The sequence below is a fragment of the Oryzias latipes genome, chromosome 3 (genome assembly GCF_002234675.1).
Source record: "Oryzias latipes chromosome 3, ASM223467v1".
NCBI classification, from domain to species: Eukaryota; Metazoa; Chordata; class Actinopteri; order Beloniformes; family Adrianichthyidae; genus Oryzias; species Oryzias latipes.
The window spans coordinates 21274322-21297488 of record NC_019861.2 but is presented as its reverse complement, the minus strand read 5'-3'; the positions used below and the strand labels follow the sequence as shown (position 1 = coordinate 21297488).

The following is a 23167-nucleotide window of genomic DNA, read 5'->3' as shown; positions in this document are numbered from 1 at the left end:
AAACCAGAGACAGAAATTCATGCATTTAACCAGAAATGTCTGGGATTTAAAGTAATGGCTTGGATCAAAAACCTCAAAGTAAAAGGAAGTTTACTTTTTTGATGTAACAAACAAATAAAAACCAAAATCAGAGGCTCACTGTCCTAAAGAACACAACGAGGAAACGTTTTGTGCTTTTAATACACATTAAATGCATCACAGGCATGCTCTCTTTACCACAAAAACCTGCTTTCTTCTACAGAGGCATAGAGATGTACATCCAAGTTATTTAAAATCTGTCATGAAAACGCATTTCAATTCTACAATTACAATATTCCACTGATCCTTCTTAAGGAGTTTTAGGTTCACTGTCCAATGTTGTTGGACTTTGTTTTATTGGAGAAACACAAAAGCTTCAACTGTGACCCCATGTGTTTTAACGGGATAAAGATAAAATCCCTAACTGGAATGTAAAAAGGCCAACTCAATGTAAAATAAAGGGATTTCAGTTCAACCTATTGGTGAACAAAACCAATCAACAGTATGGAAAAACTGTTCTAGTAAAAACCTTTTTGCAACAATAAAATATTTTAATAAAATACCAAAAAAAAAAAGTTAAATTCAGGTTTCTTAATGCAATTTAAGTATTTCAAAAGACCTCAATTTTAACTTTGAAAATGGTTTACATTTTTTAAAGCAGTTATGAAGAAAATCAACAAGAAAGTAAAAATACAATAGAAGAAACTGAAAAAGTACAAAACCCAATAAAAAATTAAGGCACCAGTACAGAAGCTTTATCATTCTGGATTATGTTTACACTTTCTCAACATACAACCTAACAAAACAAATTACAAGAAAAATAAAATCCCAAAAAACACCCAAGAAAATAAACCAAAAAGCCCTAAAAAAAATCTTAATTATGGTTCTTTAAAACAGCGATCTTTGCTCAGTTTAAAATATTTTAAATATTTACCCCCACACAATCACACACAACCCAAAATAACCCCAAAACAGAAGAAGTTAAAAAAAAGGACAAAAATACAAAAATATCTTTTTTTTTAGTTCACAGCATTGTAGCAGTGCATTTTTAGTATCACTGAGGTAATCACATTAAAAGACATTTCTCTATAAAGAGGCCAATGTGTTTTCTGCTGTCCACTGATCCATATCCTCCTGGCCCCTTTTAGAGAAAACAAAGTCGGCCAGCACCTTCTTGTTGACGTCTATTTTTACCTAAAACTATTTCAGTTATTTTTGAAAATTAATTATTACAGTTTTTAGCCCTTCAACAGTACCTCCAGATGGATTATAATGAAGCTGCCTTCCCCTATGAGAGAAATTCATTTGAATGTAACTTGAAAGAGGTCCACTCCGGTTTATCTGACTGTGAAGTAACACCTTTATATCTGACACAAGACAGCAGATTGCGTGCGTGAAGGACAAATTTTGTAGTACAAAGGTAAAACATAAAACAATTTATAAAATGTCTGCATATCTGTGTCAGCAGTCTATAACCTATGCAATACCCGTTTATGCTTTTATTCTATTGTCACACACTATCGTGACTAAAGCCTTTTCTTCAGCAGCTCGGACTAGTAAATAACGCTCGCTTGGTATCAATAGGGGCTCTTTTTGGATAAGACGATTGTCGATACAGGTCAATCTCCTCCGACACTTTTTAATGTAACCAAATTAAACTAAGAGGGTGTAACGTGGATAACTACGTTTTTCTAGAGAAGATCCAAATCAACAAGGGAATAAGGAACTTACAGTATTAAATGTAAAGAGTAGCAGTCAAGTCATACCATCAGAATCTAAAAAGTTTCATTACAGTGCATTGGTTTTACCAAATTGAGATTGCAAATAAAACTAAGGAACTGAAAATTCAAATATTATACCTTTGCTGGGTTTGTCAGGAGGGAACGATAAACAGTGTAATGGTTCCCCCCCCCACGACATATATATTTTTTAGAAATATGAGGTCATTAAAACAAATTTTTTGCCTCCACGTTCTTCTTCTCTATACTTATCATCACAGCAAAAAAAGTAAACTCTGAGGATTGACTTGTAAAATCAGTTGTAGACTATACAGCATTCAAGAGGGGCACAAACATTTGGGTTCATCTACATATCAGAGCATTAAGGCAACTTCAAAACCATATCACCAGTAGCATTCCCTTGTGATGTCATCTTCTCATCCAAATTGTGCGTTTGCAATCTTGTCATTCAACTTCAGACATTACAAGGCAGCCAGCATGTATTTTCTATTATTGTATTGTTCCTGAGATATTGAATCAAAAATAAATGTTGAAAACGATAAATGGAGCAAAGTGCTAATCATTTCAACCAATAGGATCACTGCAAAGGCATAGATATGTTTCCATGTCCATGGTGACAAACACACATACTATAAAAGAAAACATCGATTATGAAGACAAAAAAAAGGCTTAGTGAGTTGCACCTCCCTGTAAATTTTAACTTTTTTTTATAAAATATAAATCCTGAAACCATCGTAGTTCTGGCTCTGAGAAAAAGGCCGCTCAATCTATTCTCAGAAACTTTGGGCTTTGTTCATTAACATGAAGATGCAATGTAGGTAGAGGTAAATCTTTAGAGGAAACCATTGGTGTTTTAGGTACTCATTATAAAGCAGAATTTGATCTCAGGTTCTCCTGGTATTCCTGGGATTGGCTGCTGTGTAACGGACACTCGAGCTGGAATGCTGCGGTGTTCTTCGGGTAACTGCAGAAAATCGACATTTAGAAAGGCATTATCAGAAAAAATCAGTTAAAATTGAATGACTTTTATTTTTAACCTTGTTTAGCATAAATGGTTCTTTACGTAGATATTTTCCTTTCTGTTGTGTTCCATACCTGGTAATGGTTTCTTGTCATTGTAACTCTTGTTGTGGCTTTTGATGAAGGGACTGCATAAACAGATGAATCCCATCATCAGCACTATATAACCAATTCCAATTAAAAGTATAGCCCACCAGTAAGCCTGAAACACAGAACAAGATGTTTATATCTGACAAGAAGCTGAGAAGGAGAAGCACTTGTTCTTTTTATACTGTGTTCAGGCCTCTCTGTAGTTAACGCACACTGAAGATGTATGTAAAGCAGTGCTTCTCAAATAGTGGATGCGATGCCAGGGGGGGCGCGCAGTACTACCGGTTTTAGGCACAGAGAATCCGGGCAATTTACCGGAGCGGAAATTTATCGGGGGGCGGTGGTGACAGCGGCTCAGTGCTTGGGGAAAAAAAAAAATCGGCACCATTGTTCGGTTCCTGTCATCTGTTAAATCACAGAGTTTGTAATAGCCTGAAACTGAACTGCCCATCCCTGCAGCTGCTCCTGTCTCCTGTCAAACACTGCTGCATGAGTGAGAAAGAAAGGGGAAGGATAGTGGGCTCAGGCTGCCAGGTGGAACGAGCACGCGGAGTGCTGCCTAGACTGCGCAACACCAGGATCATCGTGTGCCTTTAAATTACTCAGCTCATGCTAATAATGTCATTCTTTATTAACTATTGTAGACATTTTTATGACATCTTTATTTTCCATAAATGTATTCTTTGTCTGCCTGTTGTTTAGACAGCAGGTAATGCAGTAAAACTGCTGCACTTTATGAGATCATAAATAAACAATCCATCATTTAGGAAAAAAAAAATCAGCAAAATGTTTTTTTAACCTACTTCTTCAGACTAAAAACGGTAAATATATCGGTGCTGCTGTGTTAATGTTTCAGATCCATTCACATGTAATATTATTTATTTTTTGAATTATTTTTCTTAGTATTAAATGGTTCAATTGGACAAAATGTTTCTAGTTTAAATAAGGAATGACAGATTTTTTTTAATTCAGGCACTTCAAGCTTCTTTTCTGTTTTAGACTATAACAGGGTTTCTGTGTGGCAAAACAAAGTAAATATTTGTTGAAAGTGGATTTACATTACTTTTTTTCTTTTGTTAATGTTAAACGATACAATTTTATGTATACTTACACAAATTTTTATAGATACTAACCAAATATATTGTCACTCCAGCGAGTGTGTGTGTGTGATGGGGTGGGGGGATGGGGGGGCGCGAAACATTTTCTTTTTCCTAGGGGGGGCTTTGCAAAAAATAATTGAGAAGCACTAATGTTAAGCAACATAAGAAAACTCACCCCCAGCCAATCTGAGATATTTTCATAGAGCTCTGGATTGAAGATGGATTTCCTTAGCCTTAATAAAGGCCCGTCAGCATCGACCACACGACACCTCTTGAGCACATCACAATACCCCTTAAAATCATTGCAGGGTGAGCCAGGCGGCATTGTTAAAACTGTTTTGTTGAAGTATTTGGCCCATCTCTCAGAACTTGTGCTGCTGCAGGTGGTGGGGTCAACTAAGTGAAGAGGAACAAGAAATTACCACTAAATTTATAGACTAGCAATTTCACACAATGAACATTGGATAGCTAAGGACCAATGAGGCAGGAACTTTCCAGTAAATGCTACATACAACCATTAACCTCCACTGTACAGTTTTTGTGATCCTCACAACTATTACAATATCATACTGTAAATCACGTGTCAAACTCAAGGCCCGGGGGCCAAATGTGGCCCCCCATGTCATTTTATGTGGCCCGCAAGAGCATAAAAGGTTTTAATTTCTTAAAATAAAAATTTTCTTTATTTGATTACATATTATTTATGTGTAATTGCTGTAATTATTCAATGTTTGCAGGTCTTATGTGTGTATGCAGACAAAAAGTTACACGTGACCGTGTAAAAAACGTTCTTTCTAGCTCAGTTTTATGTTATTTATCTTTATTCACTTGGACAGTTTGATCCTTCATTAATGGAGTTATGTGGGTTTTAATAAGCGGACAAAATTTAAAGGATTTATGTTAGAGTAACAAGCAAACATGTTTTCTATGCAACTGTAATTGTTACTTTAAAAAGTTATAGTAAATAAATAATGCGTTATTTAACATTAAGGAGTAGTTCAAATTATTTTTCATTACATTTAGTTACATGTATAAGTTATATCTCGCCCTTTTGAGGACAGCCACTACGCTGATGTGGCCCTCGGTGAAAATGAGTTTGACACCCCTGCTGTAAATTGACACTCATAGTGTGTCTGAAGGTATCCCAGATATATTAAGATATCAAAGTTTAAAAAAGTTCCCTCTTAATATCATCTTCAATCTTAGGAAACAACAAGACATTGTATTGAGATATGACATTGTTTATACACACAGCTGTGGTTAGAATGCTGCAAACTGAGTTAATTAAAGTTGTCGTTTACATCAATCAATTAAACTTTTCACTTAAAAGCACTTTTCATTTAAAAGTATAACACAAAATGCTTTACATTAAAACAAAGCAAAATAATATAAAAACAAGCATGAAATTTAAATTAACAAGCACAAAAATAAATACATACCGGTACATATGACATAATATTTAATGCATTCTTGTGACAACATCATTGATGTCATTAGACATTTAACATACTAAAATAATGGTTTATCTTCTTCTATCTTTTCAGTTGGGTGTATAATTCATCTGTGTAACATGATGTGGTTGTGGCTGCAGGAAGTGCAGTTTCGCTGTTTAGGATACTGAACCTTTTGAAACAAACAAAACTAAGTAGAGACCTATGCACAAACTTTACCTGGATAAAGAACGATCATCATTAAAACCGGAAAAGTGCGCCTTGAATGTCCGTGAGTCATGTCAGCAGCTACTACTTGAACATGATAAATGACCTGGTTCTTCAATCTCATTTTTTTCTTGTAATAACATACCTATTTAACTTTATATTTTATACAACTATGATTTTAATATGTTAGTTTGATCTTTTAATAGGCATTTTTTGTTCTTAAGGTGATATAAATGCAACGTTTCAAAGTAACAACTCAGCATAAAACATGACTTCATATGACTTAAATATCCACTCCAGTGAAATTTGTATTTCTGTTTTTTTAACATGTTGTAGCATTTTTCTTATGATGCAAGTCATATATAAAATAATTTGCTGCCATCTGACTCTGAGATGATTTTTATTCAACAAATTAAAAATACAACAAAAACAGGGTTTTCTCATCCTAAAAATACTGCCAGAGTCCGCCTATTTCTCTCTCTTGCCAGCAGCGAGGCGGTAATGCATGCTTTTATTTCCAGCAGATTCGATTATCGTAATGCCCTGCTCTCTGGTCTTCCCAGAAGAAGGATATTGAACCTTCAACTACTGCAGAATTCAGCCACATGCGTGCTGACGAACGAGGACCAGGGGCCGGGAACACATTACATTGGTTTTAAACTTCTTTAATCAGTTTATAAATGTTTTTAAGGTCTTGGGCCTTTATATTTATCTGAAATGATTTTAAAGTATGAGCCCTCATGGACCCTTAGTTCTGACTTTTGGTTATCCCAAAAGTCAGAACTATAACATAAGGCGAGGCCTCATTCAGTTTTTATGGACCTCGCCTGTGGAACAGCCTCCCAGAGAGCCTCAGGGCCACAGAGACTGATCATGTTTTTAAAGGACGGCTCAAGGCCTACCTTTATAATCTAGCCTTCAGTTGAAATTTAGAAACTTATTTGATATCCTAAATATTTATGTTCTCTTTTTACTAATTTAATATGTGTGTATTGTATGTAAATATGTACTAAATAAATAACGGCATTGGAATTTCTGTCACGTTTGGATTTTCAGTATTGTACCAGCATAATGTTGAACTTTTCTCTCCTGACATGCCAAACAAAGTAAAAAAAAATGCTGTGTTTTTCTTAAATCATTGAAATTGCAGTCTGTTACTCACGGCTCTCCTGGCAGCACACATGGCACAGCTCAGCTGGCATATTCATGATATCTTCACTGGAACAAATGCAGTCCTCTAGCTTATACTTATGGCAAATGGAACCAGTGCAGACCTATTCCAAGCAAATAAGAATTATGCACCAAAAGACAAAAAGAAAAAAACCTTCAAATGAGCAACAAACTTACTCCATTTTGGCAAATTTGTGTTTCTGAATTGCAAGTGGTGAAGTCCTCTTTTGCTTTTGATTTTGGGCACAGAGCACTACTTCCATTGCAAAAGCCCTTCAAGGCACAGTCAGACTCCAGTCTGCATGTATTGCTGGAATTCTTAAATTTACACTCATTTGAGCAACATGGACCTCCGCTAGGACTGCATAAAAAAGAAAAAATATGCAATGAGTAGAAATGTATTTAACAAGCATATAAAACTCTGCTTCATTATTTGTTAACTAGTGTAATACTAAAAATTCTGACCTGCATTCAGTGCCAGGTTTAATCTTGCACCGTTTGCTTATTTCTTCGCTGGCGCTATAGCAGCAGGGGTCTTTACATTCTTCACTGTAGCCACAGTCACACTCCTCTCCATTTTCCACAAGTCCATTCCCACAGCTAGCCTGGCCAGGCTCTGTACACAAACAAAACCAGAGTCAAAGGGCCTATATCATGCAAAATCAACTTTTTGAGCTTTTAAGTGTTTTATAATGTTCATTCCTCAAAAAACACTACCCCAAAGCGGCATTTTGATCCATTTACACATTTCTGAGCATTCCTCAGCCCCTCCCAAGCCATGAAAACAAGTGGGTTCTCACATTGTGAAATAGATTAATGAGGAACAGCCCCTTCCAGGAAGAGTCTGCGCTGCCAGCACCACTCCCAGGCTAAAACACACACCCACTTTCTCTTCGGAGCTAGCGTAAATCTGCAAAACGCTTTCATTTTATTTGCACAAAATGCACGTCCATCTTTGAAAAAATTCAAATGTTGTTTGGTTTGGTGGACGGGATGCAGACACATTGCTGAGGTCCGCTCTGAGATGATGTCATGAAATGGGCGGCACCCACAAGGAGCGAAAGGCGGTGCCTCCGAGATCGAGTCATCTTATTTTCAGGTAGGAAAACAAACAGCGAAAACAACTCATATGGCATAACTAAATCGTTCTTTAGTGTACCAACGGTGATATATTATCATAAATATGGACATAGTTTACTCTCAAAGGCTTAGGAAAAGCATGATATATAGGCCCTTCAAAACAAAATCCCTCTCAAAAACACGCAAGAAAACAATGATGGAAAAATGTTAATTAGAGAAATTACCAACAAAACAGATGTTTCTTTTCCTTGACAGAACACTATTAATACTGTGGAGGCTGCATTGTGAGAACTTGTTGTTGTTTAATTTGCTCCCTGATGTTGCTCTGGCATACATGATATAGTTGCCCAGCTTCTTTGTGTTTCGATCATTTGACTCTCCAGGTTTGCATTCCATTTCACTGTCGTGCTGTGAAAAAGCAGGAAAGGAAAAGTAAGAAGACATGGTGCCTGAACTTCATCTCACAGCTTTGCAAGACAACATAGATTACAAAAAAGAAACCTCCTCTGGACACAGATACTAACATGAGAACCAAAGTTGTGCCCAACTTCATGCGCAAAGGTAATGTGCGACACCGTGGGAGGAATGTGGGAACCGTAATTCTGCACAGTAATGATGCCGGTGTTGAGGGACTGGTACTTTCCATCACCATATTTTTTTGTCTTTTGACATATTCCTCCAGAGCTGCCTATGACAAAGATACAGAAAATCTCAGAAACATCTATGTCACACAAATGACAGTGCTGAAGATGCAGCTGCTTAAAGTAATCTAAACATTTATATGAGATACAGATCTAAACAAACAAAGATTTCAAAACAGGCAATGTGCTCATTAATCACAAATGATGTGAGCATGATGGAATTATGGTTACTATTTCACTTTGAATACATCTTTTCTAACTTGAAGGTTGAACATTTATTCATATATTTTTGAGCTCCCCCTTCTCTCATTCGGAGGACCCAAAAAGGAAGGTATGTTTATATTTTATTCTAAGTTTCTTTTTCTTCTACAAAATAATTTAGATACTTATTTATACAGAAAATGGATTTTTACGACGGAGTATTAGGGCCACCAAAAAAAAAAAAAAAAGAGCCACCCAAAAAAAAAAAAAAAGTAAAATTACGAGATTTTATCTCGTAAATTTAGGAGATAAAAACTCGAAAATTTAGGAGAAAAAAAACTCGTAATTTTAGGAGATTACAGTGGAAGTGAGCATGCAGAGCAGCAGGTGAACGCCGTGCAGCCGCAGAGAAGACCGACTAAACTTTGTTGAACAGGTGAGCTGAATGTTTATTGATAACGTTCCAAATGTCTGGAAGGTCATTTGTTTGATTTACGATTCATTAAAGTTTTATTTATTGATGGTTGGTTTGCAGGATCTCTGCAGCCCGATGAAGCCGTCGTCGGTGTCCCTGCAGCTGTTGGCTTGAATCCTTTCTTCCTCCACCAAAGACAAGACTCTACGTCTGTGTGACGCTTCCGTCACACAAAAGGAGGAGCACTTTTTTTGGCATTTTCAATGTTCCAAAGCTAATATAAAACACTATTTTCATTCCTCTTTATTGTTTTATGCTGAAACGGGACATTTCATCTGCAGGAGGGGGCGTTTGTAACACTGTTTACTTCCGCATTGGTGTTGGGATGACAGGTTCATGACGTAATGAGACAAATGAACTTCAGGATATGTGAATGAAAAGGAGAATAAAGGCTGCAGCGATTGTCTACACCCAAACGTGTCTCTGAGCTCCTTATTTTACATATTAAACTCCGCTTTACTGACACTGAACCCCGGAAAGACTGCTACACGGAAACTAATCTGATTTTGAGTCGCCAAAAGGTTCAGAATCTCTTTGTTTTAAACCTATAATAATCCGGAAATGAAGCTTCACAAAAGGCTCCACATACTTCATCTTCAAGCGAGGTTCCGATAAACTGACAACTTCGGTGTTTTTTCCTTAATCTACGACTTTTTTCTCGTAAATTTATGAGATTTTAAGTCGTAAATTTACGAGTTTTTATCTCCTAAATTTACGAGATAAAATCTCGTAATTTTACTTTTTTTTTTTTGGTGGCCCTAATACTCCGTCGTAGATTTTAAAAAGCTGCAAAACAACTAAAAATCTTAACAAAAATACATCAAATTGGGCTCAAAAATATTGCCATAACTGAGTAAAGAAACAGATTACATAACAAGGTACTAAGTTTAGGAAATGCAGTAAAATTAAAATAAGGCAAATGCATAATTTTGGATCACGTTCTTTACCTGATTCCTGAAACAACTCAGAAGGGATTCAATCTAAGAGGTTTTGTTTGAGAACTTAATTTATCTTGCCACTTAAAAAATAAATATATAAAATTGCTTTGAAGGACCAAAGTGTCAGTACTTACGGTATGAGTTTTAGTACAAACCTGCAGTAGACCCGACCCAAGCCAAGCCAAGCACACCATCATCAAAGTCCCTATCAGTGAAGACGTAGGCTAAGCAGAAGTCATCGTGGTTCTGCTCAGAGTTCAGGTTCAAAAACGTTTCCACTCCGATGTTGGAAAAGCGAAAAGGATTACTTTCGTCATTTGCCTCCTTTGTGCCATTTATCTAAAAAACAATAAAAGGACTTACACTACTAGAGGGGAAAGTGAAGGCAAAGAGACTGTAGATGTCACAGTCTGTGTTGATTTTTTTATATTTAATCAGCTGTTTTTTAGACATACTTTCAACATCAATTGGATTTCAGTTTGACTTGTTTCTGGTGCATACTGTATTTCTACGTAAAATACTCTTTGTAAGAATAAACTTACCCTGATCCTTTTCACCATGAAGCTGATCCCTTTTATGCCCATGAAATCTGTGTTCATATAAATTGCATTAATAGCGCTTACATGGTTGGAAATCTGTAAAACAAAAAAACAAAAAAAGTTGCATGTTAAAGCATCAAAACAGTTCTGTAAAAAAAGTTAATATTATCTTAGAATGGCTTTTTAGTGATTTCTAACTTTTTACTTTTAAATGGTCCTTGAATGCTCTTTAAAAGAAACATCTATGTTGTACTAACCATGATACTTTTCATAGAACAAGTGCAAGCTAAAAGATGAAGTAATACCAGATATTGGGTAGCGTTTTCATTGCATTTAAGAACTTTGTTAAAAAAACTGTTTTGAAGTTTTGAATCATATTGAAACAAAACAAAAAAAAAATTCATGTGATTCTATGAAATTTTGTAAAATTAAAACCTTAATGCAAACAATAGCTTTGACACATTTTCAACTACTAACCGACCAAAATGCTACAGAGACTCAACTAGTCATGTCAGGGTGGAAGTTATGCAGTTTCTGCAAAAGTATGTTTTTAGTACTACAATTATCCTTTCTCTTGGCTATACTTTAGCCTATGGAAGCTGCAATAAACCTCTAATAAATATAGGTTGAAGCATAGAAATATGTTGCTTCAGAGGCTTTTCTACATTTTAAGACAGAAACTCAGTCAAGTTAATGCTTGGTAACGCACTGGGTTTAACTTTGTAAAACTAATCGGCACATAAGCAGGCCAGGTGTTTAAAGTGTAGCCTCCTTTATTAGACTACAATGCCAATTAAACAGTTGTTCTACCTGTGCAAGGACAGCCTCTCTTGACCCATAGTATTTTAGGAATAAATGGTCGGTCTGGATAAAGAGCTGACAGACAGTTTTCTCATTTTCTGCTGCCCTCTTCTTCCTCAGAATCACTGGACCATAAGTGTCTTCTTCTTCATCCTCCTTTTCAAAGTTCATCTCCTGAACAAAACACATATAGCTTAGTTAGTCATTTTTATGACACCTCATTTTAGTAATTTCCTTTCTTTCTCAAAATGTACCAAAACAATGTCGAATTTACCATCTTCCACGAGTACATTTCCTATTTAAAGAAAAAAAGCTGTGCAAAATTAACACAGAGGTGCCATCAGACTGACAACTCTTGGGCCTGTGATAAAGGTGGCATTGTAACAAAACAAAAAAAGTAGAAATAAAGTGACAGTCTTAAACTAAGAGGAACTTGAAGAGCTTTGTATATGATTGTACAGTGGCTTTTCCTTGCATGCACGTACTTTGTCTGACTCCTCTACTGCAGACATCTGGTGCTTCTTCATCCTCTCAAACACAGAATCGTGAGCACAGCCGCCCTCTGGACCGTACTTATGCGGATAGTCTGGAAGAGAAAGAGGAGAAAAGGTTCTCATAGAAGAGCTCATATGGCATCATGAATGTATTTAGCCCAATGCAAAGTGGGCTGAGGTAAAGTAGATGCAATAAAGATCCCAAAAAGCTCAAGTCTCACCAGCAGACAAAGTCAAACCTGCTTGTACTAAAAATGTGAGATAGAGATTTTTTTCTCCCACTTTTGAACTTGATATGTAAACAATACAAAGAAGGTTAGATTTTGTTAATTAGTCCAAATAGCTGAATTCTGAATATGACTAACTTGACTTCTAAAAGCTTTTAAAAAGAGAGGCTGTTTGACCTTTAGTAACAGCCAGATAATTGATGATTAATAAAGTACAATTATTAAAATGACATCAGACCCAAATGTTTCCTGATACCATTGATTTTCTTCCAATGTGTCTATGTTTTTTGTGAATTTTGTTGCCATGTGTTACTAAACAAGGCAATTTAAATTCAGATATAAAATTCCAGATTAGGCTCTAAAAATTATGTAGTCAAAATATATGAATTTCTTTAAAAAAAAGAAAAAAACGAAAACGAAAAGAAATCCATCAAAAATGTCACCTCTCATTAAAACATCTTAAGTAATCTTCTTTATTCATTTGTATATTATCATTTAACTTAAATTGTAATACCTAAGTTGAATACTTCTAAAATCTAAGATAAATATAACAAGTTTATTGTATAAATCCAATCAAAAACAATAGATTTTTTCCATAAAAATTCATTGGCATCTCTTCTTACTAAGAAATGTTAGCTTACCAATATCGTCCTCATGATAGATGACAGAGTGGACAGTCGTGTTCTTGTTCTGAAGATACCGCTCTGCAGGTTCAACATAGTATGTGCCTAGATCGGTATTAATGAAACCCTCAAACCGTCCATCCACTACAGAGCCATGGATCCGAGTGTTCCTTTCACCTGACAATTGAAACAGAGAAAACAGAATAAATGCTTTAAAAGGTAAAATGAGCAATACTGTGTTTATATGTTACCTGGGTAAAACTTAATTAGGATTTTAGTTAGTATTTTTATAGACCTATATTTCACACAGAAAAAGGAAAATATATAACAGTGTAAATATGTAGATAAATATGTAGATATCCATAAAGAATTCATTTATTTCCATTTAGTTTTCTGTTTCATCGTATTTTGATCAATTCTAAAGCACCTATTGTACACAACGTTTGCACTAAAACAAAACTTCTGTTACATTGCTGATATTGAAAGAAAAACGTAAAAATGGCTTCAGAAATAACTCAAAAAAGGGGAAGTACGTTTATTTTTATATGACAACTCACAAAACACGAGAGAGAAAAACTGCAACTTAAATAAAAATCCACCAACCCATGTGTGCTGATTGAACGGTTTATTAGCAAGACTTGGAACCTCACATTGTTCCCACTGACCGGCTTAGAGTCAGTGTAGAGTGAGCAAAAGGGGGAATGATATGGCGTTTCATCGCTGCCATAGAATGGGAGCATTATTCATAAGTATACATACCTTCATACAGTAAGAAGTAAGTAAGTAAATAAGTAAAACAATATAGCACAGAGAAATGTTCTGGCTTGTCGAAAGTGAAAAAGAAAAATTCCAATCTGAATCAGGGACAGGAAGCTGCTTAGACAAGGTTCTACAACCTTTGCCTTGAATACGTTTCTCTAGGAGTTTCTTTCAAATCTGCGGAGACAACTTTGTCCTTTAGTTTCTGTGATCCAGCTTCAGTTTATTTCACTTTCACATTTTTTTCAGTGATCAGTAATTTAACATACATGCGTCAAAAATGTTAGTGCCCATCCAAGTAAGTAAATCTTTACCCACCGCTGGTGCTCAATTCCAGACTACTGCCGGCCCACATGCCATTTGGCAAAACACTGAATCATCAGTTGTTGACTGTCTTAAGCTCACCAAAGATCTCTCCGCTGTATATGTGTGACGTGTCAAGGGGTGGCTGGTCCCCTGAATCCTCGATGACCAGATCTGGAGTAAACAAAGTCGTATCCCGCTTCATCCGCAACGGAAAATGTCTACAATGAAAAACAGAAGATAAGGAAGCCATTGATGGTGGAATCAAACCATCAGGACCAATAGCTTGTTGTGACAATATTCATTTATGATGAAAGGAAAATACAAAACTAAGAGAAAACAACACTATGAACAGTTTGCATCTAATTTGCTGTTCTTTGTTAAGTAATACTTTGCTTTTTTATTTGCTTTAAAGCACTAAAAACAATAAGTGTAGAAGGTACATGCTAGCAAACAGATTTTTTAGATTCCTGCATCAGTGTAGTAAGATGTTCAAACACATGAAAGAACAATTCTCCTTCAGCAAAAAGAAACCAAATGATTAGGCTCTTGGATTATGCCTCTGGCACATGACTCGACTGTGATTAAATAAAATGCTATTCTTACACTAGCAATCCCCTTTGAACACAACATAATTCAGAGAAAATATTTCTCATTTTACTGTTTAAAAATTAAAAGACCTTCCAAAGTTGAGATTCTGATACATGCTTATTGTACACATTTTGTTAATGTTTTTTTTTTTTAATAATGAAAGAGAGCACACTAGAAAATATGAAAGACTAGCATTATCAAAGATTCAGGGTCTCAGCTGGCAATTGAAAAAAATTGTTTGACCACTCAGTCAGAAATCATAATAATTAAAAAAAAAGGATTAATATTTAATGGCCAAATAAACTTCAGGATTTCCTTTTCCAGATGATCAAAACAAACGAGTGTTCAGATGTTTTCTTTTTTGGACAGACTTTCTGTCGATGCATGTCATAAATCTGACAAATTTTATAGATTAAGCAAAAATGTAGTTCAACATTTTTAGTACAGAGGGCAATTAAACACATTGTTTATTTTTTTCCTCTAGCTTGGTGATTAAAGACTCATTATGAGTTTTTAATCTGTACTGCAGAACATAAAAAGATCTTCAACTCCTTTATATAAATAAGGTTGCTTTCAATAATAATTATTAGATTAAGAAAGAATAACAAAAGCAAAAGAATGAGCAAAACGTGACTGCCATATGAGCTACTGGTTAAAGTAAAATAGGATGTAATTGTTAATAGAGGAGCTGCACAGTTGTGTAGTGGTTCACACTGTAGCCTCAGAGCAAGAAGTCTGTGGTTTGAATCCTGGCTGGTCCCCCCTCTGTGTGGGTTTTGCATGTCCTCCATGTGGGTTTGGTCCAGCCAGTCTAACACAGGTTGATTGGAGACATTAAAATTATCTATCAAGGGTGAGGTTTCCATTTGCTTGTGGGTCTACGACAGATGGGGAAAAACTGTCTAGTTTCTCTCTCTTGATAATACCCGCTGTCACAATCAATATGACTCAAAAAGCAAGTAAAACAAGCTTTTTTAAAAGGGTAAATTATCCTGAAGCAGTCTGTTATCTTGAAATAAAAAAAGAAAGAAACAACTGTGTAAGGGAAAAAACTTTTAAATTCCACAAATATTTTGGTCATTTCTTCAGGGAAGGGTGCAGTTTGAGGTGCCACAGTGTTGTGTTCAAAACAAGTTTTTATGTAAACAAAAAGGGAAAGACACATATGTGTATGTTGTTCCTGTTCCGCATGTCCAGGTTTACAGATATTTTAAATGGGAAACATTTTAGGGGGAAAAAACAGCACCATGTCAAAAGCTAACAAAAACAAGAGAGTAGAGGACCATAAGGACACAGTAAGCTTTCATACATAGATTTAGGCTTCTGAAAAAGGTATAATTAATGTCGTCAAATATTATGTCCTAATTTTCTTCATGTAATGTAAAACTTGATTCTTTAATTGTCTGTTCACATTTGGTTCTACCACTCCTGTGCTGCTACAGCTGAATTAATTCCTTGTATTTGATAAAGATGCCTCGCTCTTTCACCTGACTGGGTCATAATTATGTGAGGAAGGACAAAAAAAGCTTTTTCCTATTCAAATAAGCCATACATCAGTCATGATGGAGTACTTGCTTTTGATTTTTCTGTAATAAAAAAAGTGTACAGTTTGTCATGGTAGCAGCTGCCGTCCTGCTCCTAATTGACTCTGATTTCCTCCACCCCCGCCTGCTCCAATAAATGTCTGCCTCTGCCCTTCACTCTCTGCCGGATCGTTGCACTGCAAGCGTTCTGTCAACTCACCTGCTCTGTTTATGCTGTCAGCTCGTCTACCTGTTCTGCTCGCCACTCAACCAAACTTCCAGCCAACCTGCTCAGCCAGTGTTCCAGCCTCCGCTCTCAGCTTCATGGTGCTGCTGCCATAGTCTGCTCCTGTTTCTCTGCCACACTATGTCCCCCCAAGCCTCATCAGTCCCCGCATCTCTGAAATGGTGGAACTGTTCCCAGATAACCTTCTGTAGAGTATTAATTGTGTTGTGAAATCATAAGGGCTTGTGACTGAGCCTGAGTTTTACCATGCTCCTATGAGCGTACTCCTCCTTTCCGGCCTCTGTGTCTGGAGCCACACCTCCTTCCATTTACTATAGCAAGGACTTCACTCCGCCCCTCTCTTCTCCCTGCAGATCACTTTCCTCATCCCAGTAAGCCTTCTTCCTGTTTTTGCTCCAACTACTAAAAGCAATTTCCGGTTACTAACCCTCTCCAATCATCATAGCATTCGCGCATTGGCTGTATGTCTCCTGTGTCTGTTGTCCTCCAAGTTCAAGAATGAATAAATCTGGGGTCTTGCACTCCTGAGTTTGTCCCATTTTGGGTCTCTGAAACTATTTATAACAGCCTTTTAAGCTTTTTATAGCTGTATTCGTCTGCTGGATTCAGGCCCAATTGTGGCCTGATAAACATCACAATAAAACACGATCTCCATTCAATTTTAGATTGAAGTATAAACATTAACTGGCCTAATCCAGAGCTTGATTTTGGGTGACTTTTTGTATCCAATCCAAATTGGATTTGCTCTTCCGTGCTTCTCTTGGTAAGCATAATTGAGCATGGGTCACAGATTGATTTAGCAAACAATCCCCTTCAGGATGTTTTGTTCTCTTAGGAACTTGCGGTTCAAACAGTTCTGATAAGTCGTCTGGTAGCTCTTGAAGCTGCAAACAGCCCAAGTACAGAAGAACTTCATAAATGTTCATAATCATGGCTTTTCAAGATTTAAATAGTGACGTTTTGACACAGCCATTTGCATCAGGGCCCCAATGCAAGGATGTCCCACCTATCTTAAAACTCAATTAACCAAAAACCAGAATGTATTCAAACAATTTTTGTCCAATGCAAAGAAACCAACAGCAGTAAAAATGTCCAAACTGGGCTAATAGTGATCAAACTCCATTTACGCTTGTCATGATATACTATTTTCATGAGTTTTTTGTCAATTGTTTGAATCTAAAACACTTGCAATAAAGTCAAACATTTCTCAACAATTGTGATGCCTGAAGCACAAATAAAATGAATGAGACCTAAAACAAAAAAAAATAAGGTATTGCTTATCAAATGTAAACATACAACATACTGATAAAAGAAGGTATAGAAAGTACCACAACATGAAATATAGAAAATCATCACCATCAAAATACATGTATAACAAAACTATATGAATGTGGATACAAATTCCAGAAGCAGATTTGGTTCGATGCAAGACAACAAGTTGTGATTAAGTTAGAAGAGGTGGTGTTCATAGTACTTAACTGACCTTCCATGAGCGTGAAAGTTAAGGTGCACAGTCATGTCATGAGGAGAGAGTGCCCTCTTGGCTCTCTGGTGACTTTGGTGCAAGGCTTCCGTGTCATAAGACAACTCTTCATAATGACTTATATATTTGTTTAAAGGAGTCCTTAACTGACCTGAAAGAGAGATGAATACAAAATTATCATTAAAGAAAAGTTAGATTGTTTAGTTCCTGAAGACCCATTCCAATGAAAATTGTGTTTTTAAAATGTTCCTATGCCATTTTTCTTATGATGGAGGATATATTCAAACAGATTAAAATTGCATTTCTGAGTATTTGTTAATCCAAATCGTGGTGAATCCAGAACAGATGGAAAAAATGCTGTTGGAAGAAGTCGTCAGTTGTGATGTAGAAACTAAAATGGGCGGCCACCGTCTCCCTGCTCTGCTTCATTCCAATGCTAACTTGTTTCTCCTGAACTCACGCTGCTCTGCAGAAATGATGTCCTAGAAAACAACACAAGGTTTTTTTTAATTTTGCCTAAAAACAGCTAAATCGTGGTGAAAGGCGTAAACTTGTATAGCGCTTTTCTAGTTTCCTCTAAGGCCCAAAGTACTTTACAGTCACAGTCCCATTCACACACTGATGGCTGCCGTATTACTGGCGCCAACCTACCACCAGAGGCGAGGTGGGGTTCGGTGTCTTGCCCAAGGACACTTCGACTTTGGGCAACGGGGAATTAAATCTGCAATCTTTCGATGTGGAGGCGACTGCCCTACCGCTGCCCCATGGCCGCCCATTCAGAAGACCACTAGGAACAACTTGACAATAGTTTAAAAGATGATCCTAATTTTCTGGAGAGGAAACATGGACAATTGATAAGGTTTGAGCAACGTTAATCCCATTGACCTAAAAACAAAGAACCCAAATCAGTGAAGTTAAAAGAGATCATCTGTAGAGAAAACCTCGCTGAGGTAATCCAACTGGCTTTAATACTAACCGTTTCTTTGTTTGTTTGTTTTTTAACCAAAGTACCCAGTATACTGGACAGGTTTGGGCTAAGAAATATTCAGTGTATTCAGGTTTTTTAAAGGACAACATGCTTAGTTTGTAAAACAAAACAAAATGTATAGATATTGATATTACACAGTCTGAATTTGTGTAGTAAAAGGTAGAAAAAACCTAAGCACCCAAAATTGTTTTTTTTTTAACTAAAATAATTCCTTAATAGTAAAGAGGCATGAAGTGTCTGTTGTAAAATAGCATACTAAATAGGCACAACAGGACTAAGAAAAGCAAAAAATAGTAAAATAGAAACCAGTAGATAAAGCGAGTAGAAACTTGCCCAGGAATGCAAAAAGAGGCAGCCACTTTTCCTCACAAATCACAGAATTGTCAAACAACTGCAAAAAATAAACCCAGGCACATCAGAAAAGAAACACTTTTTTGGTAATAAAAAATGTGCTTGGTATATTCGTGAAAGGCAACATTTAAAAAAGATTTCCTTTAGTGGAGCAAATATACAAGTTTGCTTCTTCCAACTCCATTTCAAGCTATTAATGAAATTATTTTTGATAAACTTCACATTTAATGGATTCATCATTTCATTTACTGTTACAGATCCACGAACACATAAATATGCATCTCTTTCACTTTTTGTTTCCTTTTTACAAGCAAATTATGAATAAGGTTTGAGAGGTATGCATTTTTGTCTTCTTTAATATTTTTGTTTTGATTGATGGAAAAAAAGATAAGTTCCAAATCCCAAAAAATAGATTTATATGACAGACCAAAAATGAAGAGTTAAAATTTCTGTAATGTGCATTTGTCTATATAGTAAATAGTGTCAACGTCATAGATCCCACGGCAAAGAACACAACTATAATCTAATGAGACATCATCAAAAAATACTCAACACCATTTTTGACTTTTGCATTAAAAAGATGAAAATCAACAACGATAAGGGATCATTTCTTGATAAGGGAAACAAAAATGTAGGAAATCTTTTAAACACAACAACCAATGAAGTCTCAGCTCTTTTCATTCAAATTAAACAATTAATCATCCTGCACATAAAAAGGGAAACCCTTAAAACTTGAAACTATTGTACAGAAACAATAATTAACAGAATATTTGACAGAATAAACGCACAAAAAAGCACATTTTTTCAGAGCAGCAAGTAAACATTTTGTGTACCTGTTTTTCTCCTTGTGACTTACACAATTCCTGTTTTAAAAACCTGAACCTCCTCTTAGAAATAACGAAAACAGTAGTTTCGTTATTTCTAAGTTATGAAATGATAACTATTCCTTAAAGGTATGGTGAGGAGGGAAGGATGCACTATACTGAACCTCAGAGAACTAGAAATAGTTGTGCAGATGCCTGGCCTATTTGTTGTCTAGGAAGTAACAGTTACTAATACACGTCTTTATATAATATATTTACGTTTTATGCATGTTAATAGTGTTTTGTTGGTTTTACAATTAGGAAAATTTGTATTTTTCCATTCATACACAGTCTCAGACCTAAATTAAATACCGTCACCCGACGTGCGCCCTAAAGGTGAACTACCTAACCCGGTCTGTAACAGTTACATTTAACAAGAGGCGATTCAGATCAATTGGCCACCAAGCTAGAATACTGTAAACGACCCCTGAACTACATTATATGCAATCGCTGAGCACTTCCTGTTGTAAGTCTGACTTACCGGTGGTATGGTGAAGACAGCAAAACGCCACAACCAGAGCCACTATCATTCCGGAAACCTATTCAACTCTGCTGAACAAGCAGAGACCAAGCAGCAACAACAAGAAAACGGCCTTTCTCGTCGTTTTCTTTCGCTTCTGCACGTCCTTCCCACTTAGATGGCTAGTTCCAGACACGCCGGTGACTTGGATCTGGTCTCTGCTGCAGCCTGACAGCAGAAGGTCCTCCTCCCTTCCGGAGTTGTGTGTTGGGTTGTTTTCTGAACTAAGAGCATAGCCACACCCATTTCAAGCTGTTATATTCAAGTGACCACGTCGTTTTAGTTGCTTCTGCTTTTCATGTTGACCGTGTGTCGTAGCCAACAAAACATATTTGAAAACAACCTCGAACAGCGTTTAGAGCCAGGTTTATATGTCTATCTATATGTTCTTGTATATTTTTTTTTATCATGATCGAGGACATATATAAAGAAAAATAACCTTAAAACTGCTTTTCGGAGTACCTCTTTGTTCAAATCATTGTTAATCAGGAGAGAAGAAAAAATGTCATTTGCATGGAAAAGAGTCTAAAAAAGAACTGTGTCAGCCAGAATGAAAGAAAAAAGGTAGAAGATGGCGGTAAAAACCAGCCTGAGAAAAAGATGTTATGAAGATAATTGAGGTTTTTGGGAATGCAAAAATGCATAGGATCTGAAATGCATTAATCAGAGAGACAGTTTGTGTTAAGTTTTTTGAAGATAAATTCTGGGAAGCAGACTGAGATTGTTTGGGTACATTTAAAAGGGGTACAGTGAGAAATAAAAGTGTAAAGATACTGAGGCTAGAGCTGCCACATACAAGGCCAAGAGGAAGACCAATAAAGAAATTATGGATTTAATATAGAAGGGTATTTCTGTCAAGGAATTGTGAATTTATGATAATATTTTTTTTTTGTGAACAATTTTTTATTGCACGATTTCAGAAAACAGTACAAAACATAACTTAAATCATCAAATAACCCTCCCCTTCCCTCCCAAGGCGGCAGCCCCCCAGGGGTTCCCCAAGACAGCCGTTAATATGAATTTGTGATAACTGATGTGAGCTAGGATTTAGAACATAGGGTTGATTGGAAGCGAATTGTTTGCTGTGGCGACCCCTAAAGGCAGCAGTCAAAAGAGGAAGAAGGACATGTGATGACAGGGAATCCTTTTTTCAATTACAGATCAGAGCTATAAGATTTGATACATTGCAACAACAAGCAGTATCAAGAAAATAAAAAATAAATACAAATAAATTGTTTATGAACCACATGATTTTTCTGATAAACGAACTCACATGGGAAATAGACAATCTCATTTGTTTTTATTATTTTACTGTCATCTTTTTATAGCATTAATTTTATTTTTTATCCCTCCCTATTTTAATTATTTTAAGAATCTTTTGTTGTTCTATACCCTCAGTGCTTTACCAATGCACAACTTTAAGGATTAACAGCAGTTTTTTGCTTTTTTACTTTCAGTGTAAATATTCGAACTAGTTTTTATTTTGTGTGTGTCTTATTACACATTCAGTGTTTCTGTTTGTCTATATTTACATACAAAGTTCCAAAATATGTCCTTTTAAAAACCTCCATACGCTTTAAACTACATGTATAACAAAATTGCATTAGTGTGAATACAAATTCCAAGAGCAGATTAGCAGAATTTGGTGCAATGCAAGACAAAAAATTGGTGGATAAGTAAGAAGACGTGGTGTTCAATCCATGACATGTCTATCATATTAAGTCGTGGTAGCTGATATGAGCGAAGATTTAGAAGATTGGGTCGACTGGATTTGATTTGTGTGCTGTAGCGACCCCTAAAGGCAGCAGCCAGAGAGGAATAAGGACACCTAATAAAAGGAACTTTTTAAATGTATTTTTTAAATCACAGATCACAGCGATGAAAAGGCAGCAACAAGCAGTATCAAGAAAATAAAGAATAATTAGAAAATAAATTGTTTATGAACCATATGAGCTGTCTAAATGAAATTAAGTCACATTGGAAATAGACATTCATTATTGCTTTTTATAGCAATAATTGTTTTTCCTCTTGTTTAATTATACTAATAAAATACTTCTCCCAGAAAGCACGTTGTGTTCCATAGTTTAAATAAAAGGGGATTTGACTTTACTCTTGACTGATTTTCTCGATCATCATAATGAAACAATGATACAGGAAATTACTATTTTGAAAGAGTCTCATTTTCTGGAGAGTAATCTATGGTACTCGCTGCCACTCATTGACTGTATAAAGGCCTGTTCACACCGGGACGAATTTCGCCGGCGATTTTCGCCGACGTTTAACGCCTCGTGACTAAACAAAGGGCACCAATGAGAGTGTGCACACCGACGCGAAAAAACGCCAGGCGTTAAAGCGTCAAAAAAAAAAAAACGCCTCGGGTTCGTTTTTTTTTTTCGACGCGTCGCGTCGAAATCTACTCGACCAATGAGAACGGCGCTTTTGCTCACGTGTCTGGAGCTTCTGAAGTTACAGTAAAACACAACTTGGGGGCGCTCAAACACAAAACTGCCTTGCTGAGCACACATACCAGCGAAGAAGATAGACGCCAAGTAGCGTCTACACAGCCGCGAAGCAATAATGACGGACATTCTAAAACATCCCCGAACCAAGCACCAGTTGGAGCTACTGGTGCTTGAAATATTCATGTTTTCTTTGTTTGATTCTGACTAGCGTGTAAATACTTGCTCTCTTCTTCTGAGTGAAAAGCGACTTTAAGAAGCGTAAA

The 23167-nt window shown here is 36.3% G+C and overlaps 1 protein-coding gene across 1 annotated transcript; it reads right to left on the bottom strand.

The window, feature by feature from the left end:
- Positions 1 to 161: 161 nt before the first annotated feature.
- adam10 (ADAM metallopeptidase domain 10) lies at positions 162 to 20630 on the bottom strand. The gene is made up of 16 exons (XM_011491303.3): positions 20404 to 20630; positions 17721 to 17871; positions 13979 to 14097; positions 12833 to 12991; positions 11956 to 12056; positions 11480 to 11644; positions 10673 to 10765; positions 10286 to 10469; positions 8400 to 8563; positions 8100 to 8283; positions 7261 to 7411; positions 6973 to 7156; positions 6788 to 6899; positions 4143 to 4363; positions 2853 to 2979; positions 162 to 2721 (listed from the first exon to the last, which is right to left on the bottom strand). Exons 1-16 carry the CDS (start codon positions 20450 to 20452, stop codon positions 2642 to 2644), a joined length of 2244 nt encoding a protein of 747 aa, XP_011489605.1. The 5' UTR covers positions 20453 to 20630; the 3' UTR covers positions 162 to 2641.
- Between the last annotated feature and the right edge of the window lie 2537 nt (positions 20631 to 23167).